Raw genomic sequence first — 21,601 nt, 5'->3', positions numbered from 1 at the left:
TGCACCTACAAGCAGTTCCTAGACTGCAAACCTGTAAACTTTGATGGCACCGGAAGTGCTGTTGCTTTTGTCCGATGGGCCGAAAAGACAGAGTCTGTTCTCCGGATGAGCAAGTGCGCTCCAGACCAACAAGTTACTTACATTTCTAGGCTATTCTTGGACAGAGCCCTGTCCTGGTGGAATTTACAAGTACAGACCCTTGGTGAAGCCGCTGCATATGCAATGACATGGAACGAGCTGAAAGAGCTTATGCGAAGAAAGTATTGCTCTCGCGCTGAAATTCAAAAGTTAGAAACTGAGTTTTGGCATTTGAAAATGGAAGGTCCGAAAATTGCGGAATATGTTCAAAGGTTTCACGACTTGTCTCATGTGGTACCTTATATGGTTACACCGGAATTCAAGAGAATCGAGCGCTTCATTTGGGGTTTAGCTCCACAAATCATGAGTATGGTGACCTCTTCAAAGCAGGCAACAATCACCGAGGCAATCGATCTGAGCGTAGCTCTTACTGATGAAGCCGTTCGCTTAAACAAGTTTTCTGATGTTGAGCAAAAGAAGAAGGAGACTCACGTAGAGTCGTCCAGGGGTAATAAAAGGAAGTTCTCGAATTTCAAACAAGGAACAAGCGGGGTTGTTAAGAAAGGAGAGTCAAGCACGCCGGTTCAAGCTACAACCGGTGCTGGGAAGAAAGGAAAAGGTTACATGGGTACACACCCCAAGTGTAACACCTGCCAGCGTCACCATTCTGGCCGGTGTGGTTTGAAAGTATGTGAAGCTTGTGGAAAAACTGGACATTCGAAGGATAAATGCTGGGCTAATGCTGGCCGGGGTGGCCAAGGAGGTTTTGGAAATAGAAACAATAATCGTGGAGGTAATGGAAATCGTGCACAAGGAAATAATGGAGGAAACGGGAATCGAGGCAACGACGCGAATCAAGCTGGTAATGCGAACCGAAATATACAAGCTGGGAATGGAGCAGGGAATGGTCAAAGAACGGGTTGTTTTAACTGTGGTGATATTGGGCATTTTAAGAGAAACTGCCCGGAATTGAACCACGCACGGAGAAGGGTCTTCAATATCGAAGCGAGGGAAGCGCGCCAGGATCCCAATGTTGTTACTGGTATGTTCCCTATAAACCAACGCTTTGCATCCGTTTTATTTGATATTGGCGCTGATTATAGCTTCGTGTCGTTAGAGTTTAAGAATATGCTCGGGTTAACCGCTAGTAAATTAGATATTCCCTACTCAATCGAATTGGCTAATGGAAAGTTGGTAGAAGCCGATGAAGTTGTCAGAGGTTGCGTAATCGAGTTGGGAGAATGTGAGTTTGCTTTGGATCTACTACCAGTCAAGTTGGGAAGCTTCGACGTGGTAGTAGGGATGGATTGGTTATCGAGCAACAAGGCAGAGATTGTCTGTCACGAAAAGGTCGTACACATCCCAACCGAGGATGGTGAAATGATTGTGGTTCATGGGGAGAAACGTGATACACCTTTGAGAATCATTAGCTGCCTGAAGGCCCGTAAATGTTTATAGAAGGGATGTGCTGCCTTCCTGGCACACATTGTAGATAAGAAAGCTGCTGAACCAAAGATCGAAGACATCCCTGTCATAAAGGAGTATCCGGAGGTCTTCCCAGAGGACTTGCCAGGATTGCCACCCCAGAGGCAAGTGGAGTTTCGCATCGACTTAGTTCCAGGCGCCGCGCCTGTGGCTAAGGCACCCTACAGACTTGAACCTTCAGAAATGCAGGAGTTGTCGACACAACTTCAAGAGTTGTTAGACAAGGGATTCATCAGACCATGCTTCTCACCTTGGGGAGCTCCGGTCCTATTTGTCAAGAAGAAAGACGGTAGTTTTCGTATGTGTATTGACTACCGGGAGTTGAACAAGTTGACTGTCAAGAATAGATATCCTCTACCAAGGATTGATGATCCGTTTGACCAACTGCAAGGTTCAAGCTTTAACTCTAAGATCGATTTACGATCAGGTTACCATCAGTTAAGGATACAAGAGGAAAGTATCCCGAAGACAGCCTTTAGGACTCGTTGTGGACACCACGAGTTCCTAGTTATGCCGTTTGGGTTGACAAACGCACCTGTAGTTTTCATGGATTTGATGAATAGAGTTTGCAAGCCGTATCTCGACAAGTTCGTGATTGTGTTTATCGACGATATTTTGATTTATTTAAAGACGAAGGCTGAACACAAACAACACTTAAGAGCTATTTTGGAGCTGCTGAAGAAGGAACAGTTGTATGCCAAATTCTCGAAGTGCGAATTTTGGTTGCATGAAGTCCAATTCCTTGGACATGTAGTGAATGGGGATGAAATTCATGTGGACCCCACCAAGATTGAAGCGATCAAGAGTTGGGAGACCCCAAAGACGCCAACCGAGATTCGACAATTCTTGGGTTTGGCTGGCTACTATCGAAGGTTCATTGAGGATTTTTCAAAAATCGCTCAACCACTGACACTCCTCACGCAGAAAGATAAGAAGTTTGATTGGGGAATCAAACAGGAGGAAGTGTTTCAGCTGTTAAAAGACAAGCTCTGCAATGCGCCAATCTTAGCACTACCAGAGGGTACAAATGATTTTGTGGTATATTGTGACGCTTCGCGTCAAGGCTTGGGTTGCGTGTTGATGCAACGCCAGAAGGTTATAGCTTACGCATCGCGCCAGCTGAAGGTACATGAAAAGAATTATACCACACATGATTTGGAACTCGGCGCAGTGATATTTGCGTTAAAGGTCTGGAGACACTACCTATATGGTACGAAATGTACAATCTTCACAGATCATAAGAGTCTGCAACACATATTCGACCAGAAGGAGTTGAATATGAGACAGAGACGATGGGTTGAGTTGTTGAACGATTACGACTGCGAGATAACGTATCATCCAGGGAAGGCGAATATGGTCGCCGATGCCCTAAGTCGAAAAGAAAGGATCAAGCCCATAAGGGTTAGGGCTTTGGAGATGATTATTCAAACAGACCTTTCCTTGCGCATTCGTGCCGCGCAGAAAGAAGCTCTTAAGGAAAGAAACATTGAAGAAGAATATCTCCGTGGGATGGAGAAGCAGTTAATACCAAACGAGGAAGGAACGTTATGTTTTACGAAAAGGATTTGGGTTCCTATGTTCGGTGGTTTGAGGAAAGTTATTTTTGATGAGGCACACAAATCACGGTACTCTATCCATCTAGGAGCGGATAAGATGTACCAGGATCTTAAAGATTACTATTGGTGGCCTAGAATGAAAGGCGACGTTGCTGTTTATGTGAGCAAGTGTTTAACGTGCGCCAAAGTGAAAGCGGAATACCAGAAGCCTTCGGGACTTCTGCAACAACCTGAGATTCCCAAGTGGAAGTGGGAACAAATTTCCATGGATTTTATAACGAAGTTGCCAAGAACGCCAAAGGGTTATGACACTATTTGGGTAATAGTGGACCGGCTAATGAAGTCTGCGCACTTCTTACCTATCAGAGAGAAGGATAACACGAGTAAGTTGGCTGAAATTTACATGAGAGAAATCGTTGCACGTCATGGAGTGCCTCTCTCGATCATCTCTGATAGAGACGGAAGGTTTGTGTCAAGGATTTCGCAATCCTTCCAAGAAGCTTTTGGCTCACAATTGAATCTGAGCACCGCATTTCACCCACAGACCGACAGACAAAGCGAGCGAATGATTCAAACATTGGAGGATATGCTGAGAGCATGTGCTATGGATTTGGGTGGTAGCTGGGATAAACATTTACCATTGGTCGAGTTCTCATACAACAACAGCTACCACACTAGTATTGGTGCCGTGCCATTTGAAGCTCTATATGGCCGCAAGTGCAGATCACCGCTTTGTTGGTCTAATGCAGGTGATAGACAATTGGTTGGTCCTGATGTGGTCCAGGAAACCACAGATAAAATTGCACAGATCCGAGATCGCATCAAGGCGGCTCGCGATCGACAACAATGTTATGTGGACCGAAGAAGGAAACCTCTAGAGTTTGAGGTAGGTGATATGGTTTTGTTGAAAGTATCACCCTGGAAGGGTGTGGCACGCTTCGGGAAGCGTGGAAAGTTGAATCCGCAGTATATTGGTCCATTCAGAATTCTGGAAAGAATTGGGTTAGTAGCGTACAAGCTTGACTTACCTGCCGAACTGAATGGTGTTCACGATACATTTCATGTATCAAATCTAAAGAAAAGCCCAACGCAAGATACTGTTGTTATTCCCGCAGACGAGATTCATATTGACGATACGCTCCATTTTGTCGAAGAACCGGTTGATGTTACGGATTGGAAAGTGAACAAAACCCGCCGGAGCAGTGTCAAACTCGTCAAGGTTTGTTGGAATGCAAGACACGGTCCAGAATACACCTGGGAGCGTGAGGACTGAATGAAAGAAAAGTACCCCCACTTATTTCCCAAGACCCCTGCAACTAGAAGCAGAACTTAAAATTTCGGGACGAAATTTTTCTAACGGGGGGAGAATGTGACAACCCTCACCAAATCAGGTATCCGTACGAATTAATTAATATTTAATTACTGCTTAATTATTGTGCTTGCTTACAATTGCGGATAAACTGCTACGTGATTTCTGATACATACTTATACATGCATCATACTTTATTAACTATCACTCCATTTATTTGCACATAACTATAGTGACAAACTTGATGCACAATAGCACAGTAGCACAATGAACGGATAACCCATTCAACATGCTGATATAGCCAGCATCAGACAGATACTGTCTCCAAGGCCAGTATGAGCCAGGAATAGTTTACTACACTAGTAGGAAGTGTAGGGAAGTGAGGATTGTAAAACTGCGCCACTAGGTGATAGTTACAGTGCCAAGAAGTGCCTAAAACACACGATAAATGCAAAATTCTGCATTTATTATTATTATTCCGCTTTTTAAATTACTAGTGAAGTGCAAAAACATGGCAGAATGGTCCTGTATACTTTCCTAAGTGCCGAGAATAATTTGTGTTACAAAAATATATATAAAGAACCCTTTTGGACTAATTAAACTAATTAACGGGACGGTACCTAACCGGATAACCGGACATTACCCGGGACACTAACTTTTTTTCAATGACATTATTTTACTATTTTTGGCTACTCATGGTTCCCGTTTACCATAACACCCACTAAAAACATTATAACTATCAATTACCATCACATTACTTACATTCTAACTTGTGGTTACATTCTAGTTACAAAAACTTTACATCAAGACCCGCCCCCCCCCCCCCCAACCGAAAATCTGTCCTTGTGGACCCACCATATCAACCTTCCATACTTCATATATTTGTTTTGATTATATGGCAATTTTTTGTTAGATATTTACTTGTGTAAGTAAACATAATGTGCAAGAATGATCTATAAGAAGCATGGCACTAAGATTTCTCATCATTCCATCACTTACACCTCTCTCTCCTCACTACTCTCTTTCCCTCTTTTGGCTCTCACATAACCGAACCCACCACCACCTTCCAACATCTTCACCTTCTTCATTTTAAGTGCCATTCAAAGCTTGAAGTTCATCTATGGAGGGTGCATCTTGAAGGACCTTCAAAGGAGCTTTGTTCAAGTCTTTTCCCTCATCTTTTCTCACCATCTTTGCACTAGATTTCTTCCCTAGTTTGAAGCTAGTAGTAAGTCTTGGTTTACCCTTGATCATCTCACTTTTATGGCTAATATTTGTGGAATGATGTTTATTTCACTAGAACACTAAATGGATTAAACTAGAAACTTGAAACATAAAAGTTACATAATGATGGGTCTTGAAGATGAAAACTTGTTGGTTTAGGGTTGGTTAATACATATATGATGTTTGATCGTCGAACTTTTGAAAAACCCGTTGTTCGGACACTTGTTAATACGATTTAGTAACATTTAAACCACAAAATAACATGTTGATGTACTTTTTCAGCCGACTTCATGGGGCTGTAAACAGACCATAATAAGTCGAAAAACAGAATTTGTGAAGCCTAAAATATGCATTTTCAAAAAACGAAGCAAATGGCACTAGAATCGTAATTTTTCGAGGTCGTTTACTATTTTAAAAGTCTGTTTTCATGACAGCAGCTAAGGCTGAGTTTTACTGCAGTAAAATGGGCGATACGTTTTCAGTCATAACTTGAAACCTGAGTAGAACCAGCCCCTGAAATTTACACCATAGATGATCACTGATATATATGTGACCCTCCAACTGGAATTTCGTAAATCGGACATACGCTGAATTTTAAGCGAATTATTCCGTAGACTGCAATCAGAATGTAACAAATCTGATTGCAGTCCGGTAAACGATTTTCTATAAATTACTGATAATGAACTGGACCCCCATACTTTTACACAATGATTTTTGGTTTGTGTAAGACGTTCTGTGAAAATTTGGGAATTTTTGGAATAAATTAACCATTTTATTTAAATGTCCGAAAACAGTCCAGTTTTTAATATATTGGAACTGAAACGACAAAGGTAGTATTTTGCGTGTCAGAATGTAAGGGTCGATTGTTGATAGTCATGGTTTGATTTCAAAAGAAAACGATGTGCGTGTTAGCACGGGCACCCCCGTTTTTAGGGGAAACTCTGGCGAATTTTTCTAAAAATCCCAAGACTTAGAAAAATTATTCCTCTAACAAGTATGTTTAACCTTATGTCTCGGAAGTAAACTTCGCCATGAGTATTGTTACAAAGTCTCAAAGTATCGGAGATGGGTTTTCATAAATAAAAGCGGACGAATATATCTTGGGATAAATATATTATTTTGACAAAGATGTTAAATATATTTTATAAGTGGGACTTAAAAATATATTATCCGAACTACCAAGATACATGTATGAATACCCCATCCTTGGGAAGTAAATACGCACATAGGCATACTTGGAAAGTATGAATTCGGAAATAGTTGTCTAACTATTATTCCAAAACCCTAAATAAAACGTAGGTTAAAATAATAGTATTTATTTTAACAATAAGATTAAACTTGGAATAATAGCAAGTAACGTAACTCAAAACCCTAAATACATAAACAAGGCACGGCCCGATCGTCTAATAGATATTAGCACGTTGTAGGTTGTCGTGTTGCAGACCAAGTTTGAGTTGCTGTTATCGAGGACGCACTACAGTGAGTTCATGTCCCCCTTTTCTCTTAACTGTTTTCAGTTTTTAAACTGCGGGGGTGAAATACATGTTACTATGATTATGAGTACTTTTACACATGGTATGATTAGCGTAAGGAGGGTTACTACTTAGATCATGTGAGTGAGTAGGCGGGAACTGAAGGCCATTAATCCTCAGTGTAGGACCGAGGGACAATAGCGGTAGATCTATCTGGGTGTAGCGAGCCCAGCCCCAGGCCCAACAGTACGGACCTCGGGGTGACTTGGTGCCCGACGCAAAAATCTGCTAGGTTTGAGTCTTCCTACTGCACTTCAACACATATCAATGGCCTTGCAAACCATTGGTGATCTCTTTATTTCCTTATTTGCTACATACCAGGGATTTTTATACTTACCAAGGTTTTACATACTCACTACACATGAACTCGCTCAACATTTTTGTTGATTTTTCCAACTTACATGTATTTCAGGGAACTAAGGATCTGGCATGGTATGTTACGTTTTCACGCTGCGTTAGAGTTATGGGATCATCCAAGTTTAGGGGTTGTGGCTTTTACCTGGACGAGTCACAGTTCTTAAACTACGTCTATTTTATGTTTTGTGTTTGTGTCTTCTAAACAATGTTTTTTTTTTTATTTTGTAGTGTTGTAAACTTGATGCATGTGTCAGCATATCAAATAATGTTGTGGTACTTTTAACCTAAAACTTAAATCAACGGATGATCTGCATGGTTTTACTTTTATATAGCTTTGTTGTGATTAAGCTATGGTATTAAGAAGTCACACCAAACTAACCCATGCTTCCGCAAAGCCAGGGTGTGACAATGCTACCGCTGTTTAATTTGAACTTGGTTAACTAGTTTTTGAACACCAATTATATTGCGTGGTTGGATTTTATCTATTTTAAATACATTGTTCAATATGATTGGTGGCTTGATCCTGGTCATGTCACGCCTCCATATGGTGATACTCCGCTTGTGGATTTTGGGGGTGTGACACAAATGAATTGGAATCCCACAACCACCAGTTCGGGTCGAAACGGTTCGGGTCGAAGCGGTTCGATTCGAAACGGTACGGGTCGAAAAAGTTCGCATCGAAACGTTACGGGTCGAAACGGTCAAAGATTCCAATGAATTTACTTTAATTCCTTCACATATAGGAAGGATTTTGAATTCCTTTGGTTAAAGGAATTTGAAGGAATTCATGCCTAGTTCCAATTCCAATTCCATTGTCAACCAAACACATGAAGATTGGAATTGGGATTCCAATTCCATCAATTTTGTGAACCAAACATCTTAAAAGATGGAATTCAAATTCCAATTCCCTTAAATTCTATTGAATTACTGCGAACCAAACGTCCCCTTAGTTTCCTAATTGTATACTTTTTTCCTGATCGGAGGAAGAGGACGGCATTTGCGATGAGCGGAGGGAACCTCTGGTTCTTCATTGAAAGAGAAGAAGAAGAAAAACAATCTCAAACATTCTAACTAATGACCTCTAGCTCAAGGTTTATTTATTTTTTTGTTTTTTTGAAACAAAAGACATTTGCATTAAGAGAAAACCCAAGCAAGTTGCTCAGGATGTTACAGTACAACAAAAAAAGGACACAATATTACACTAGACTAAAAAGTGCAGAAAATTTGTTACCAAGCCACCTTAAATTCGCACCAGCTCTTCCACTCAATCTTCAAGTTCTTTGATCCAAAGGAAAGACAATGCCTTGATCTCACCAATTATCTTTTGCAATTGTTTATACTTATTGTTAAAAATCTGGCCATTTCGTGCCCGCCATAACAACCAGCACACAGTTGCTATAATTGTGTAAAATGCCTTCATTTTGTTGTCCTAGAGTTGCTGACATTGTGCGAATTCGAGCAGTTCCGCCACACTCAATAAGTATCTAGGCAGGGTATTTTAGACCATAATGAGATTGCCACCCATACTTGTTGCATATATTGACACATCACTAGTAGATGGTCTGCAGATTCTTCTACCATATTGCATAGAACTAATGACACTGATAGTAGTGTAACGTTACGTCTTGAGAGCGCCTCCCTAGTTGGTATTCGGTTTAGTACGACCCGCCACATAAAACAATTGATTTTCTTTGGAAGCTAAGGTAACCATTTTAACGCCTTTGTTTCCGGAATTACTTGCATTTTATCCAACTCGTCCCTTAATTCACTCACCTGAAACGGTTCTGCTGAATCTCCCGAGTACCACCACCATTCATCTGATTTTGACCCAATGCTTTGACCTTCAAGTAGCCGTAAACAATCGTTCCATTCCGATATTACTCCTGGTTCTGTGAAGACCTTTGTGTTGCCCCAAACCCATTCAATTTTCTCGTTATATCTTTGTTCACGCTGTAGTGTTTATCCAACTCTATTGCGAAGAGGTTAGGGTACCGAGCCTGTAGAGTGATGTCCCCAATCCACTTATCCAGCCAAAAATAGGTGTTATCCCCACAGCCTAGCTTGAGTTTTAGCTTGTTTTGAACGTCAATATTATGATTATTCAATTTCCTCCCCATGTGTACTACATTTTTTCATACTCCACCGATTGAGCTTTTGAGTGGTATTGATGATGCTCCCCTTATTCTTTCATGTATTGACTTAATGACTCGTACCCAAAGCCGTGATGATTCATTTTTAAAACGTACACACCATTTCACCATAAGTGCCTTGTTTGTAGCCATTAAACTACTGATTCCCAAACCCCCTTGTTCCACCGAAGTGAGTATTTTGAACCACGGAACCCAACTTATTTTGTTGTTATCGAGACACCCACCCCATAGGAATTTTCTTCTTATTTTCTCCAATCTTTTCAACACCTCCACGGGTGTATTAAAAAGAGAGAAAAAATAAGTTGGTAAGTTGCCTAGTACCGCCTTTATTAGTGTCACTCTGCCGCCAAAAGAGAGTGTCCTTGCTTTCCATAATGAGAGTTGGTTTTCAAATCTCTCAACTATGGGCTGCCAATTTTTTGCAAGCCCCATATTTGCCCCCACCGGTAGACCAAGATAAATAAAAGGGAAAGAGCCCATCTTACAATCAAGTATGGAAGCCATATGTGCTATATCAACATTATCCACCCCCACGCCGTAGAGTTGACTCTTTGAGAAATTCACCTTAAGACCCGATGTCAAGTGAAAACATATCAACATCCTTGCAAGATTGTTAAAGTTTGATTCGGTCCATTCGCCCACAAAAAGAACATCATTCGCATATAGAAGATGAGAGATTGTCGGACCCATGGTCGATACATTCAAACCCTTGTTGATCCCCGATTCTTGTGCACTACCCGTAGCCACATGAAGAGCTTCCATAGCTATGATGAAAAGTAGTGGAGACAACAGGTCACCTTGGCGCACCCCCCTTTGGATATCGAATTCCAAAGTTGGTGACCTGTTGACTTATATGGATGTTCTAGCCGAGGATAAGATCCCCGTTACCCATTTTCTCCATAAAGCCAGGAAGCCCATTTGAGAAAGCACTGAATCCAAGAACCCCCAATTTAATGAGTCAAATGCTTTTTCAAAGTCAACCTTAAAGAGCATTGCTTGGCGTTTTGATTTTTTTGCCCATGAAACAATCTCATCCACAATCAATGGACCCTTCAAGATACTACGCCCTTCAATATATGTGGTTTGAACATCACTAACCACAGACCCAATCACCCTTTTTAGTCGAGTGGCTAGTATTTTAGAGATAACTTTGGGGATGCATCCGATTAGATTGATGGGCCGAAAATTATTTATGAATTGAGGATTGGATATTTTCGGTATAAGTGATAAAACTGGAGTTACAACCCCAATTGAGTTTTCCATGCACGTAGAAGTAGTCAAGTAGAGAGTAGAAGTCGGCTTCAAACATACCCCAAAAATGTTTTAGAAATTTGAAACTAAAACCATCGGGGCCCGGTGCTTTTTCGTTCCCACAACTCCAAACCACTTCCATTATCTCCTCCTTTGTAAATCTTTTTACAAGCATGGCCGATTGTGTAGGGGAGATTACCTTGAAACCGTTGTTGATAAAGGGCTGCTTGTCATGAGAATTTTCCATGAATATTGAATGGAAATAGTCTTTGATTTTCGTTTTCAATTCATCCGGTTGGGACACGCACACATCATTGAAGATCAATCCATTGATACGGTTGTTTTTTTATGTCCCTTAATTATACCGTGAAAGAAGGATGGGTTTTCATCCCCGTCTACCACCCATTTTAATTTCGCCCTTTGTTTGAGATCCTCTATCCTACAGTCATCAACCTCTAGCTCAAGTGGTAGAAGGACATTAGTTCTTCCTTGAATGCTTAAGTTCAATTCCCATTTAGTGCAAAAAAGAGTGAGGCATTGGTGGACAGTGATAAGAGACGCAGGGAAATGTGGGTTCGATCCTTGAGCCAAACAGATTTTACTGGTAATTTACTGTCGTGCTTACAGGTCGGTGGGTTACTGGGTTTTCCCTGAAATTGGTGGTGGACAACTCGGGTTACTCTCGGAGTACTCCGATTGTCCAGTAAATGCCCCAAGTGTGCTCGTGATTGATTTGTTGGCCGTTAAAAAAAACTATCATAAAACAAAATGTAAAATATTTGTTTAGTTTATCTTTCTTGCTTTTAGTTATTTATATTTGAAAGAAGATCATATTCAACCAACATAAGATATATGAAAGGTTTTCTCTAATCTTAATTAGGACATTGAAGGTTATTTTATTTGGTACACTAGTATTTAGGGCTCGCGTATTGCAGCGAGACTGTTAAACAGAACAAAAAATAGACGTAAGAAGGTTGAATCGCAAAATTTATGCAAAAAGGTAAAATGCAAAAAGAATTTCCACGTGTTATAGCAAAGATGTTGACAATTATATCCGAAATCTTATGTAAAAAAGTGAAGCGCATTGCAGCTGCACCGTTAAACCCAACAAAAAATAGAGACAAAAACGTTGAATCATGCACGTGCGTTGAGGCGTGTTAACTCACAACTCAATTGGGATTGGATTATATAATAATAGTAAAAAAAATTATAAAGTATAAACTTTACTAAAACTAATAGTAAACCATAATGGTTATTTGGTAATTATACTAATATTTTAATGGGATATTACTACTTTTAGTACGCCCCGCTTGTGGTATGCTCATATAATGTATATATGTGTGGACGCTCGACGGGGCAAAAGTGAATGAGCACTAATTTTAACGTTATTTTACGAATTTCATGAAAATAAATTTAAAAGAGGGGGATGGTTAATCATGAATCATGAGGTGGCGTTGATAGCCGAAAGACAAGGGAGTACATGCACTAATCGACGTTTGTCTCAATTGCTGAATGCTATGTGCCTTATCTCCAAGGCTCGATGCAAAATTACTATCGAGCTGGGGGTCTCACTGGAAGCAATCTCTCTATTCCTACGAGGTAGAGATAAGTCTGTCTACATCTTACTCTCCTCAGACGCTACCTTAGCTTTCCTATTGGTCAGATATACTAAGTATGATGATGATGATTTCTACTTTAGGTAGTAGTTTAAGGGAAGAAAACATAAATGTTTATATGAAATAGAGGCTTGCATATATAGCTTTAAACATATAGACAACAAACCTAAGAAAATAGTGGATGTCTCATGGCATCCACCATTGACCTACAAAGTTCATCACCCAATCAAAATATTTAGAAAGTAATCGTAAAACATTCTCACATTCATTGATTATTGATACATAAGATACATAAGATGGTAGATGAAGAAGTTTTTTTTTCCAAATTGTAAATAATAACTCATGTTTACTAAAATATCATTAAATAATCAGTTTTATAAAATAATAACCTTAATGTAAGTCTTTGCTCATTTAAATCCACATATCTGAATTTACAATAAGAAAATACCATAATATAATACATTATTTGGTAATTAATAGATTAGAAATAAATAAGCTTTTTATTTTCAAATTGTAAATATTAATTCATGTTTATGATAATCTCACTAAATAATCAGTTTTATAAAATAATAAACTTAATGTTAAGTCTTTGCTCATTTAAATTCACATATCCGAATTTGCAATCACAAAAATACCTTAATATAAAATTTATTAGATATTACATATTAATTCAAGAGATATTAATAATATTATTAAAAAATTAAAAGAGAAAATGACATGTGGCATTAATTGGAATCATTTACTAGTATTAGATTAGATAAATAATATTAAAATTAAAATAAAGAGATTTATAGATAATAATAATAATAATAATAATAATAATAATAATAACAATAATAATAATAATAATGATAATAAGGATAAAAAGTATTTTTAATTAAAAATAAAAGTACAACTGTAAGGTTGAAGGAGAAATTATCATATGGCATTAATTATAGCCTTTTATTAATAGTAGATGAATTTTGGTATTTTATTATTTTTCCATGCTTTTAGATTACTGGATTATTAGATTTTCAACTTAGTTTTTTTTTCCAATTTATTAGCAGTTTTAAACTAAGTGCTTTTACATAATATGTGTATATATATACACACACAAGAAAAATAATAATAATTAACTAATGATTACTGAATCACGAACCAAACCCCTCTCGTTACACCCATTTTGGACATTTCTAGATGTGAAAAAGCGCGTCTATATGTCAGCCACATAGTAACACTCTTTTGTCAATCAAGCACCAAACAACTGATCTCACAAATTTCTTTTGAAAAGATATTTATTCGGTTTGAAGTTTTTATTGAAAAATCTCACACTTTGAACAGCAAGGAATGACGTGCCAACTATCGTGACACCGGGCGTTGTGGCCAAGGTTGCCCTTGGCTCTCTCAGATGCACAGAAACCCGATCTCCACCTGCCCGAAGGCACGACAGTGGAATAATCGGTAAAACCTCTCCTTCCATCAAAGACGAGCCGGTGCCACCCGTATTCGCCCTTCAGCTGGATGCCACAGAAAATAATGGGGAGAGTGAGAGTCGAACTTGGTTCACAATGAACACTGAATTATTAACGGATAAAAAGACTTCAAGAAAATCAATTGAGAAAAACACTTTATTGAATAATGGATAAAAGTCATCAAGAAAATTAATTGAGAAAAACATTTTATTGAAAAATCACGCATGTACGGAATTAGTAATGCATAAAAAGTCAGCAACAAAATTAATTGAGAACAACATTTTTAACGTTTTTTTATGAATTTCGTGAAATAACGTTAAAAGGGGAGGATGGTTAATCATGCATCATGTGGCGGCGTTAATAGCCGAAAGACAAGGGGTACATGCACTAATCGACGTTTGTCTCAATTGCTGAGTGTTATGTGCCTTATCTCCAAGGCTTGATGCAAAACTACTATCGAGCCGGGGGTCTCACTGGAAGCAACCTCTCTATTCCTACCGGGTAGAGATAAAATTGTCTACATCTTACGCTCCTCAGATCGTACCTTAGCTTTACTATTGGTCGGATATACTTAGTTTGATGATGATGATTATGATGATTTCTACTTTTAGTAGTAGCTTAAGTGAAGAAAACATAAATGTTTATATGAAATAGAGGCTTGTATAAATTGCCTTAAAACTTATACATATAGATAACAAAATTAAAAAAATAGTGGATATCACATGGCATCCACTATTGACCTACAAAGTTCATCACCCAATCAAAATATTTAGAAAGGAATAGTAAAACATTCTCACATACATTGATTATTGATACATAAGATGGTAAATGAATAAGTTTTTTTTTTCAAATTGTAAATATTAATTCATGTTTACTAAAATATCATTAAATAATCAGTTTTATAAAATAATAACCTTAATGTAAGTCTTTGCTCAGTTAAATCCACATAATCGAATTTACAATAATAAAAAACCATAATATAATACATTATTTGGTAAATAATATATTAGAAATAAATAAGCTTTTTATTTTCAATTTGTAAATATTAATTCATGTTTACGATAATATCACTAAATAATCAGTTTTATAAAATAATAAACTTAATGTTAAATCTTTAATCATTTAAATTCACATATCCGAATTTGCAATCACAAAAAATACCATAATATAAAATTTATTAGATATTAGATATTAATTCAAGAGATATTAATAACATTATTAAAAAATTAAAAGAGAAAATGACATGTGACATTAATTGGAATCATTTACTAGTATTAGATTAGATAAATAGTAATAAAATTAAAATAAAGAGATTTATAGATATTAAAAATAATAATAATAACGATAAATAATATTTTTAATTAAAAATAAAAGTACAATTGTGAAGTTGAAGGAGAAATTGTCATATGGCATTAATTGTAGTCTTTTATTAATATTAGATGAATTTTTGTATTTTATTTTTTTTCCTTACTTTTAGATTATTGGATTATTATATTTTCAACTTAGTTTTATTTTCTTTTTCCAATTTATTAGTAGTTTTAAATTTAGTGTTTTTACATTATATATACACACACAGACAATAATAATAGTTAAATAATGATTACTCAATCACTAATTAAACCTCACTTGTTACACCCATTTTGGACATTTCTGGATGAGAAAAAGTGCGTCTATATCTCAGCAACTTAGTAACACTTTTTTCTCAATCAAGCACCACACAAGTGATCTTACAAATTTCTTTTGAAAATATATTTCTTCGCTTTGAAGTTTTTATTGAAAAAGCTAGCACTTTGAACGGCAAAGACCGACGTACCAACCATCGTGACACAGTGCGCTCTGGCTAAGGTAGCCCCTGGGCTCTTCCAGATACGCGGAAACCCGACCTCCATCTGCTCGAATGCATGACAGTGGAATAATCAGTAAAACCTCGCATCCCATCCAAGACGACGAGCAGGCGCCACCCATATTCGCCCTTCTGGATGCCACATAAAATAATGGGGAGAGTGGGAGTCGAACATGGTTCACAAAGAACACTGAATTAGTAACGGGTAAAAACACATCAAGAAAATCAATTGAGAATCACATTTTATTGAATAATGGATTAAAAGTCACCAAGAAAATTAATAGTGAAAAATATTTTATTGAAAAAGCAAGCATGTAAATCATAAAAAGTCAGCAAGAAAATTAATTAAGAACAACATTTTTAATGTCATTTTTCCAATTTCGTGAAAATAACTTAAAAGAGGGGGATGGTTAATCATGCATCATGTGGTGGCCTTGATAGCCGAAAGACAAGGGGTCACATGCAATAATCGATGTTTGTCTCAATTGCTTGCTGAGTGCTATGTGCCTTATGTCCAATGCGTGATGCAAAACTACTATCGAGCCAGTGGGGTCTCACCGGAAGCAGCCTCTCTATTCCTACGAGGTAGAGGTAAGAATGTCTATATCTTACCCTCCTCAAACTCTACCTTAGATTTACTATTGGTCGGATATACTAAGTATGATGATGATGATGATTTCTACTTTTAGTAGTAGTTTAAGGGAAGAAACATAAATGTTTATATGAAACAGAGGCTTGTATATATAGCTTTAAGACTTATACATATAGATAATAAAACTAAAAAAAATATTGGATGATCCGCCATTGACATACAAAGTTCATCACCTAATCAAAATATTTAGAAAGGAATAGTAAAACATTCTCACATACATTCATTATTGATATATAAGATGGTAAATGAATAAGTCTTTTTTCCAAATTGTACATATTAATTCATGTTTACTATAACATCATTAAATAATCAGTTTTATAAAATAAAAACCTTAATGTAAGTCTTTGCTCATTTAAATCCACATATCCGAATTTACAATAAGAAAAAACCATAATATAATAAATTATTTGGTAAATAGTAGATTAGAAATAAATAATCCTTTTATTTTCAAATTATAAATATTAATTCATATTTACAATAATATCACTAAATAATCAGTTTTATAAAATAATAAACTTAAACTTATGTCTTTGCTCATTTAAATTCATATATCCGAATTTGCAATAACAAAAAAAATACCAAAGTATAAAATTTATTAGATTTTGGATATTAATTCAAGAGATACTAATAATATCATTAAAAAATTAAAAGAGAAAATGACATGTGAAATTAATTGGAATCATTTACTAGTATTAAATTAGATGAATAATATTAAAATTAAAATTAAGAGATCTATGGTGGATAATAATAATAATAATAATAATAATAAGGATAAAAAAATATTTTTAATTAAAAATAAAATACAATTGTGAGGTTGAATGAGAAATTGTCATATGACATTAATTGTAGTCTTTTATTAATATTAGATGAATTTTGGTATTTTATTTTGTTTCCATACTTTTAGATTATTGGATTATTTGATTTTTAACTTAGTTATTTTTTTCCAATTTATTAGCAGTTTTAAATTAAGTGCTTTCACATTATATATATATATATATAGAGAGAGAGAGAGAGAGAGAGACACACACACACAAAATAATAATAACTAAATAATGATTACTCAATTACGAACCAAACCCTTCTCATTACACCCATTTTGGACATTTCTAAAAGAGAAAAAGTGCATCTATATGTCAGCCACATGGTAACACTTTTTTGTCAATCAAGCACCACACAAGTGATCTCACAAATTTCTTTTGAAAAGATATTTATTCAGTTTGAAGTTTTTATTGAAAAAGCTCACACTCTGAACGGCAAGGAACGACGTGCCAACCATCGTGACACCGGTCGTTGTGGCCAAGGTAGCCCCTTGGCTCTCCCAGATGCACAGAAACCCGACCTCCACCTGCCCGAAGGCACGACAATGGAATAATTGGTAAAACCTCGCCTTCCATCCAAGACGAGTCGGCACCACCCGGATTCGCCCTTCAGCTGGATGCCACAGAAAATAATGAGGAGATTGGGAGTCGAACCTGGTTCACAAGGAACACTTAATTATTAACGGATAAAAACACATCAAGAAAATAAATTGAGAAAAACATTTTATTGAATAATGGATAAAAAGTCAACAAGAAGTTTAATTGTGAAAAACATTTTATTGAAAAAGCACGCATGTACGGAATTAGTAATGCATAAAAAGTCAGCAAGAAAATTAATTGAGAACGACATTTTTAATGTTTTTTTTACGAATTTCGTGAAATAACATTAAAAGAGGGGGATGGTTAATCATGCATCATGTGGTGGTGTTGATAGCCGAAAGACAAGGGGGTACATGCATTAATCAACGTTTGTCTCAATTGCTGCCGAGTGCTATGTGCCTTATCTCTAACGCTTGATGAAAAACTACTATCGAGCTGGGGGTCGCACTGGAAGCAACCTATCTATTCCTACGGGGTAGAGATAAGACTGTCTACATCTAACTCTCCTCAGACCCTACCTTAGCTTTACCATTGGTCGGATATACTGAGTTTGATGATGATGATTATGATTATTTCTACTTTTAGTAATAGTTTAAGTGAAGAAAACACAAATGTTTATATGAAATAGAGGCTTGTATATATTGTTTTAAAACTTATACATATAGGTAACAAAACTACAAAAAATAGTGGATGTCTCATGGCATCCACTATTGACCTACAAAGTTCATCACCCAATCAAAATATTTTGAAAGGAATAGTAAAACATTCTCACATTCATTCATTATTGATACATAAGATGGTAAATGAATAAGTTTTTTTTTTCAAATTGTAAATATTAATTCATGTTTACTAAAATATCATTAAATAACCAGTTTTGTAAAATAATAACTTTAATGTAAGTCTTTGCTCATTTAAATCCACATTATCGAATTTACAATTATAAAAAAACCATATTATAATACATCATTTGGTAAATAATATATTAGAAATAAATAAAAGCTTTTTATTTTCGAATTCTAAATAATAATTCATGTTTACGATTATATCACTAAATAATCAGTTTTATAATATAATGAACTTAATGTTAAGTCTTTAATCATTTAAATTCACATATCCGAATTTGCAATCACAAAAAATACCATAATATAAAATTTATTAGATATTAGATACTAATTCAAGAGATATTAATACTATTATTTTTTTAAGATCAATATGTAATTTCCATTCCAATCATCAGGGCAAAGTACATAAGGATAGCAGGTAGACGAACAACAAACTGAGCCGCCGTCCCTTTCTGAATAGAAAACCCTAATCTACCACAAACAAAGCCTCACCCCTGAGGCGTCGAAATGTTGCTGTGGACCACACGCTGAACTCTAGACAAGAACCTAACTGCCTCTTACGCCAAGGAGCCAAACGTGTCAAACGCCAGGGGGACAAAGGCATGCTGATTATCCTCACAAGCTTTCGCGTGCTTTTCCACCTTCGTCGACTTTGCTTTAAGTACAGGTTGCCCCGCCACAAACCCATTTTCCCGGAACCCTGCTAGGGGGGATACGCCTGTGAGATCGACACAAGCATGTTTACCGCCCTCCCAACCAAAAACTAGCATGTCAGCCGGGCGTAGGGTGGATCTCCCCTCCGATGGGTCTGTAAGAAAATTAACCGGTGCCTCTTTCTTTGCCGAGATCCCTGCTCGTCTGAGAATATCCATTAATGCGTCTCGAACAAAGTCATGGCGATACTTAAACCCCGGCAACTCTCTACAGTGTAACGCATGCTCCCCATATTTATCCAGACATGCTTTACGGCAGACTGGGCAAGTTTCATCATTCGAGAATATGGGGATCATCAAACGGTACTTAAGGATTGACCGGTACTCCACCGCTGACATACGTTGACCCAAACCTTCAATAGGGATAACAATTAAGAAATCCTGAGCGTGAAGCCTCTGTAGGCATTCAATGACGGCTTTCTGGCGGGGAGACAAATGAAAATCTTCTCCTAAACTTTGTGCGATTCGACAACAAAGGGCATTCGCCAAAGTTTTCTGTGGCTTTTTGGGGGGCGGTGTCCTTGTTAGTGTAACACCTCGTAAAATTACGACCAATGTAATAAAGACACGTGTCATGGACTTTAAACGTGTAAGGATTGATTATGAGGGACTAAAGTTGCCAAACAATGTAAATATGTAAGTAAAGGGATCCAAAGTGTCAACATGCCATTCATGTGCCTCTGATTGACCACACACGACGTTCGAATTCTTTAACGAATAATTTATCGAACATGGAAAGTCGTTTGTGCTTAAAATAAGGATCTTACGAAGCATAGGGGTTAAAAGTGTCAACATGTTAAAAGTAACCTCTGAGTGACCTTTTAACGAGCCCAAAAACATTGTAATAATTATATATTATGATCTCGAGAATATCGGATATGAATTCGTGGAGTTTCGACGCATCTAAATAATCAAAGTGTTATTTACAATTAATAAGGGTTAAATGCGTTAATATTGCATTTCAAGACCATTCTGGTGACTTTGTAACTAACCGAAGGCTTATTGTTAAATGTCTAAAGACTCAAGACCCTTAAAAGTCAAGTTTGGGGGTTAAAAGTACAATAAACACAAGTTAAATCAAGTTTAGAAGGACCAGGGACCAAAACTGCAATATCTAAAAGATTGGTGACCGGAGATAGCCTTGACGCGGGCCGCATAAACATCAAGACAGTTCTTACGCGAGCCGCATAGAACTGTCAAATGCAGAAAAAGACGATAGCTGCATGAACAGCCAGTTGCACCGCCTTAGAAAGCTGGTTTTCAATTCCAGAGACTGAGCTAATAGTATTACATGCATAGGGGACACCTGGGATCATCATGAATCATTTGTAGACTTGTGTGGAATGATCTTGTGATGTTTAAACTCCTATATAAGAACTCTTGTTTGCTAGTTCATTTGCACTTTTCAAAATCATTTCAAAACTCACTATCTAGAGCTCTCTAGACTTCAAGCAAGTTTCCCTCAGCTCCTAATTCGTGCTAAGAGCCTTTGTAAGCATTCTTAGCCTCTCTAGTTCAAGTTTTATTAGTCTAATGACCAAAAGTCAAATCCGTCGTAATTAAGCTTTGACTTAGTGATTAGTCACTAATGGTCCAGCCATTATTCGAATTGAAAGTGGCTATGAGTTGGTAATTATGCGGGTAATAAACCCTTAAAAGGGCACCCACTGATTATCACTCTAACTTGGTCAATTGTCGGGTTAAACTTAATATTAAAAAGTCTACAGAAGCTATTTTGCAAATAAATTCATAACTGAGAATGTAGAAGTTATGGAACATGTTTTAACATTAAAATAACTTGGTAAATAATGTAAGAACATGTCTAAGCATGTTCAACCCGACAATTCTGAGTAAAGGCTCGGTTTGGAACCGAAAGTCGCAAAAGAAGACTTTTGCTTTGACTTTCAGTTCTGACCCGATTTAGCTAGTTTTAGATATGCCTTAAGGTTTCTTTAGGACCATATTATAAGTTAGTAAAACCCTCTGAGGTTATACTACATGGTTCCTTATTTATCCGATTCATTTGCATGTTTCCGTTAATTGCTTAAATGTTGACCATTATGCCCTTTTGACATTATAAACGAGATTTTTGGAAAATGTGAGAGGACAAAAACCTTCATTAGT

The 21,601-nt window shown here is 36.9% G+C and overlaps 1 protein-coding gene across 1 annotated transcript; it reads right to left on the bottom strand.

The window, feature by feature from the left end:
- Nucleotides 1-9,673: 9,673 nt before the first annotated feature.
- On the bottom strand, nt 9,674-10,453 carry LOC110866562. The gene has a single exon (XM_022115706.1). The coding sequence runs from the start codon at nt 10,451-10,453 to the stop codon at nt 9,674-9,676; it is 780 nt and encodes a 259-aa protein (XP_021971398.1).
- Nucleotides 10,454-21,601: the final 11,148 nt, after the last annotated feature.

The sequence above is a fragment of the Helianthus annuus genome, chromosome 3 (genome assembly GCF_002127325.2).
Source record: "Helianthus annuus cultivar XRQ/B chromosome 3, HanXRQr2.0-SUNRISE, whole genome shotgun sequence".
NCBI lineage: Eukaryota > Viridiplantae > Streptophyta > Magnoliopsida > Asterales > Asteraceae > Helianthus > Helianthus annuus.
This window is presented reverse-complemented; position numbering and strand designations above follow the sequence as displayed.

What these genes read in the sequence shown, in the direction of transcription:
- LOC110866562 (XM_022115706.1), bottom strand. Translation starts at nt 10,453, where the DNA reads ATGGAAGCTCTTCATGTGGCTACGGGTAGTGCACAAGAATCGGGGATC.